The sequence below is a fragment of the Coregonus lavaretus genome (genome assembly GCF_964263955.1).
Source record: "Coregonus lavaretus genome assembly, chromosome: 4".
In the NCBI taxonomy this organism is placed as follows: Eukaryota; Metazoa; Chordata; class Actinopteri; order Salmoniformes; family Salmonidae; genus Coregonus; species Coregonus lavaretus.
In genome coordinates, this window is record NC_139991.1 from 63,320,622 (window position 1) to 63,326,331 (window position 5,710).

The following is a 5,710-nucleotide window of genomic DNA, read 5'->3' on the forward strand; positions in this document are numbered from 1 at the left end:
ACAGAGCTCAATCTGGCCACCACCATTACGACGCCTCCGACCACATTTTCGGATCAAGCATAAATTGGCTCTTACTAACCCATACAGCTAGATAAGGCACGCTAGCTATTATTAGTTACCTACCTTGCCACTGGCCGTTCCTCCGCTAACACCGATCAGAAACGGCCGGTGTCTTGGCCGCTCCATCTCGAACGGTCTGATAGCAGTCATATCGGGGCAATTTGTCGAGTAACAGCACGCTTGTTTAGCTAGCTTGCTGCCTTCTTCTTCTTCTTCTATAAAGATTTATGGAAGACTACACCTATTTGTGTATTGCCGCCACCTCTGTACGGGGTCCTCTTCTTTGATATTATGGCGGTCCGCAAACAAATGCTATTGGTGCATGCCGCCACCTACTGTTTTGGCTGTATATCAGCCCAAATAATTAACAAAATAATACAAAACAAAAATCAATGCGCTCCTTTATTCAGATTCAACTGCCAACGCCCATCCCTGCAGGTTCTGGGGCCTGAGAAAAAAATAGCATCTTCGGACAGTATTCTTTGCACCGTTTGGGCAGTGAAGTCATGGAAACCCAAAAACCTTTCAGCCGATGATACTATTATGTCCAGTTTCTTGGACTTTTTGTTCGTTTGTGCAGTACAATTAATCACATGCGCGATAAACACCATAACATTCACCTTCTTCACAATCAGCATATCAGTTTCCCTCAACTGTTGAACAACACTCTGAATCTCCCCAGTCTAGGTGCTTTATAAAACAATAATCTGTTCACGTTCATACGTGTAACAACGCGAGAACACGGACAAGCACTTCCTTCAGAAAAATAATGTTTGTAAAAACGTCAAAATAAGGGTCCTCATTTTGAAACTCATGAAATAAGTGTGAAAAAAATGCTGTAATGTTGCAATAATACATTAAATTGGCCACCATGCAGTTTTTGTAATGTTCTATTGCCTAGGCCTACTGGTTCTCTGAAGCATCCTGAAGAGTTACCTTGTTGTATAATGTATACCATTTACAACTGGAATCTATATTGATATTACAATAAGGTGTGTATATTTTTTTCTTATGAATACATTTCTTTCTTGTCGTCCAATAATTTTCACTTAGCAAAAATTACTTAATATCAAGGCAAAACTGATTGTGTGGATGAACAAAGGTAATGTTTACATAGTCCTATGTACATCCCAAATGGCACCCTATAAAGTACACTATCGGCCCTGGTCAAAAGTAGTACACTATGTAGGGAATAGGGTGCAATTTTAGGACACAATCAGAGGACACCCGCTCATGTATCATGGACAGTAGCTGTGAAGTGATACACATTGTTGCAGTGTGGTTTTTACTATGTTTATGAGCTTACTACTACAAAATATACTGTATTTCAACCATAGAAGTGGGTTAATTGGTTAAGGTAATTGAAAATAGGCCTATTTGGCTCTGGTGATTTGTCTGTCAGAGTGGGTGTGGTCTCCCATGGCATCACATTACATCACAATCATGATGTCATAAATGACTGTGTTCAGATATGTTGACAGCCTAAATGGTTTGCCATAGCGTTACTGTCACATTACGGCAACACTTAAGTTCAATTCAGGGTCAAAACCATTGCTATAGTAGTCCTACTTTGTGGCACAATTTAATTGAGTTTATTTAAATAATATAATAATATTTTTAAGCCATATTGTATCTTTTTCAGGATTACAGTAATTGAGGGAACTATGGGAAAGTTCTCCTTCCCAAGGCTCATCATAAGAATGGTTAGAATCCCTTTTCTCTCACCACCCTCAGTCAAAACTCCAGCGCTTTAAAATCATCATTTTGACATTTAGGCCTATGAGCTTTTCTAAGATTGAAAATAACAAGCTTGTATAATGATAACCTCATTACTGACTGCATGTTTGTCCTCATTTTAATTTCTAGCCATGGGCAAATCGGACTGCACGGGACGATTTCTGCACAGGAACTAACGAACTCCACAGGCTCAGACCAAACCACCCTCACAACTCCTCACAACTCCCCAGCCATACTGTAAGTCCCATCTGCAGGCTAACTCTATGATCTCTAAAGTGGTCCAGACTAATAATTTATGGCCAATCAGTGTAAACTTCGTACTAACTACGGCTTGATCTAGTGTCAACATTATACCTTCTTGATATTCTATATCAACGGAAAACGATGGAAGGCACATAATAATCCAATGAGTAAAACAAAATATACCATGTTCTATTCTCAATATCCCTACTGCCCCAAAGGTGTGTAGGCAGGGCAAGGAGAACACCGATTCAACCCCGAAGAAGAGGAAAAAGAAGAGGCACAATGAGAAGGGGACACAGGTTGAACTAGGCATGCGGGAGGATATCCATGACCTTGAGCTCGCCCATTGGAGATTGGCTAAAGAGACATGGAGAACTGAGCGAGGAAACATAAGGGAGATGAAGGCGCTGTATGGAGAAATATTTAGGCTGCACAAGTTGTTGGAGGAGGTAACGAGCAGTTTTCTTAAATCAGACTTCTCAGTAGATATACTGTAGTTGCTTTGAGATGTTCCCAATCCTGATACACGGAAATTAGATCTAAATAGTTTGAATAGTGAAATAAGACAGCAATAAAAAAAAACTGCACACTGGTAGTATTCTCAGGAATGTCTGCATTCTGCACTGGTAGTATTCTCAGGAAGGTCTGCATTCTGCACTGGTAGTATTCTCAGGAAGGTCTGCATTCTGCACTGGTAGTATTCTCAGGAAGGTCTGCATTCCTAGAAGAGTTGAAAAAGAATAAATCCAAAAGTGTGGACGATCCCATTTTCCTAATAAGCTAATATACAGTAATAAAATGTTTTCTCTATAATATGTACTACCCATACACATATAATTGTTTTAAGATAGTAATAACATGGACCATCAAGCTATTAAGTAATAAAAATGTGTCTGTCATCATACAGATTGGGGTAGATAAAGGGGTGATCAAGCAGCGCTCCACCTCCTCCATTCTTTGTCCCGTCTCCCCGACACTGCCAGCTCTCCCCAGGTACAATCTCCACAGGTACCTCACCAAAAGCCAATCGGAGTGTGACCAGCATGCCGCCGCCACCCAGAAGAACCCGGCTAAGAAACACTCAATCTTTCCCCCTCTGGTCACACAGAGCTGCACCTCCCCTGACAAACGGCCTCATTCTCCGTCCAAGACGTCGCACCCACACGCTTCACACAGATTTTCTGTCCCATTCCACCTTCTGGCTCCCGGCCCTCCTGCCCAGCTGAGGCAGACCCATCCGCATGTCCACCCCAGGTCCCCATTGACTGACCAGGCAAAGGTCAAGGATAAGGTCAAGAGGTCAGAGGTTGCATCGTCTGAGGAATTGTCTGAGGAAGTTCAACGGAGAGGTGCAGAAATTGAGAATATGTATAAAGCGCAGCTGAAAGAGAGGATGGCCCAAAAGAGAAAGGAAGAGATTCTGAAGAAAAGGATAAACAACTATGACAAGAACGATGACACTGAGGCCTCCTGCTCCTCTGCAGTAGGACAATCCAAGACCCCTGCCACAGCCCCCGAGCGTCCGGCCAGCCCAGAGGCCACCACAGATGCCACGCCAGTGGTCGTCCAAGAGGACACTCAGGGGGCCACCCAGCAGGACCTAGCAGAGGTTGTGAATGTGCTCAAGAGGCAGTCATCTGACCTATACCTGCCTGACGACGTTTGTGAGGATTCACTCACGTGGAGCTCCATTTACGAGGAGCTGTGCCCACTTGCTCACAGGGTGAACTCAGAAGCTGACTACATCAAGGCGCTCTGCGACACCACTGAGAAGGCTGTGACGCCCTTGCGCTTGTCTCAGGAGGATGTGTCTCAGAGTATGAGTGAGGACACAAGTGAGGAGGGGAGTAGTGAAAGTGAGGAGAGCATGAGTGGACAACAACAGAGATGTCTACACAGGGATCCTTATGGTGAGAGGGAGAGGAAGAAGATTGATAGTCGTACAATGGAAGGGAGATATGCAACCGCAAATGCAATGTCTATGATGGCGAGCCTAGGGAAAGAAAAACTTAATGCCATGAGCTACGCAGAGAGGATTAAATATTTCAAGGACGAGGCTAAGAAAAATGAAGAGATGTTGAAGATGAAAAGTGGGAAGGAAAAAGAAAGGAAGGCGGAGAAAGACAGGGAAGAAGAGCTAAAAAAGTGGGAAAAGAGACAGAAGAAATCGGTTGAGGAGGAAAGGAAAATGACAGAAAAGATGGAAAAAAAGAAGTTAGAGGAGCAGATGAAAAGGGAGAAGGCAGAGATGAAACTAAAGATCGAACAAGAGAAAAAGAGACAAGAGCAAGAGAAAAAGAGAGAAAAAAAAGAAATGAAGAAGCAGCAGATGCAACAGAAGGCCCGTGAAAAAGAAGAGAAAAAGAGGGTGGAGAAAGAAAAAAAGAGGGAGAAAAAGAGGGCAGAGGAGTTGAAAAAGATTGAGAAACAGAGGATGGAGGAGGAGAAGAACAGGGAAAAGGAGAGAATGAAGGTGCTGGAGATGCAGCAAAAGGCACAAGAGAAAGAAGAGAAAAGGAGGAAGGAGGAGAAGAAAAGGAGATTGAAGATACAGCAGGAACAAGAGAAGGAGGAGAAGAAAAGGCAGAAAAGGATATGGGACGAGGATAAGAAGAGAGCAGAGCTTCAAAGAATAAAAGATGACGAGGCCAGGTTCAAGATGGAGATGGAGAAACTGTATGAGAGAGAAGAGCGGATTGCACAGATTGAAAGAGAAAAGAGGCGTGCGAAGTATGAGAAAAAAGGGCAGACACAGAGAGCAAAACAGGTGGTGCCATACCCGGTCACAGCGTTTACATCTTTGTGGACGGAAGAGAGGGAGCAGTGTCCAGAGACCGCTCACGCACAGTCTGCCAAGAGGAGAACAAGGAAGAAGCAGAAGAATGAGGCGGACGAGGCGTTGACAACTTTTGAGTAGATGACGAAAGAAAAGCGAGCAGACAAAGGAAGAAAGAAATGTTGTCAATGCTCTTAGGTATGTTAATAGATGTAAATAAACAAACATTTTTATATTTAAGGCAAAAAACTAACAACAAAACTGGAAAAGGAGCAAAAGGGGGGGGAATAATACAGAGCCAGGCATGAGGGTGAAGAGGAGAAAACATGAGAGGAGGAAAGGAGACCAGAGTGGTTTATCAGGAGGGAAATAGGAGATATAGAATTCAAGTTCTGATGGACAGAATCAGGACGGACCATGGGATAAAAGGTCAATGAGATTAGCAGTAAAGAAGAGCTAAGTGGATCAAAATAAAGTTATGGAAAACGCAAGGGGGGAGGGCAATACTCAGAGGCAGAAGAAGACAAGATAAACAGAGACCAATAGAAAAGAGGTGAAACCGTTTCATAAGAGTAATAGAGAGGAGATGGACATATGGGCAAATTAGCTATCCCAACTGGAACCTAGCTAATGCATTCCGAAGAGGCAGACTTCCAGTCTGAGGTAGATGAAAAGAGCAGCCATAGAAACAGATCTGTAGAAGCATCAATTGGAAAGGATGGGAGGGTTGGAGGAGGAGCACATTTGGATGACTACATTAGGTAAGTGTTTAGGATCAAAGCCTGTTCTCTGTAGACAACTGTATTAGTGTTGACAGAAGTGCATTTATGCAATGTCTTTCAACTCAAAAACTACAATTCCTGATCTCATGTGATTATTCACCTCATGTAAGTG

General features: G+C 43.1%; 1 protein-coding gene and 1 pseudogene across 2 annotated transcripts in view; both read left to right on the top strand.

The window, feature by feature from the left end:
• Window positions 1-2,351: 2,351 nt before the first annotated feature.
• On the top strand, window positions 2,352-4,957 carry LOC311128395 (uncharacterized protein; the record flags this gene model as incomplete). Its single annotated transcript, XM_084160516.1, has 2 exons — window positions 2,352-2,489; window positions 2,948-4,957. 2 exons carry the CDS (start codon window positions 2,352-2,354, stop codon window positions 4,955-4,957), a joined length of 2,148 nt encoding a protein of 715 aa, XP_084016642.1.
• Window positions 4,958-5,446: 489 nt separating this feature from the next.
• The window catches only part of LOC311127507 (uridine-cytidine kinase 1-like), a 9,358-nt pseudogene continuing 9,094 nt past the window's right edge, over window positions 5,447-5,710 (top strand). The window contains exon 1 of the transcript in view: window positions 5,447-5,479. The product of the transcript in view is annotated as a uridine-cytidine kinase 1-like (transcript). The remainder of the gene's footprint in view (window positions 5,480-5,710) is intronic.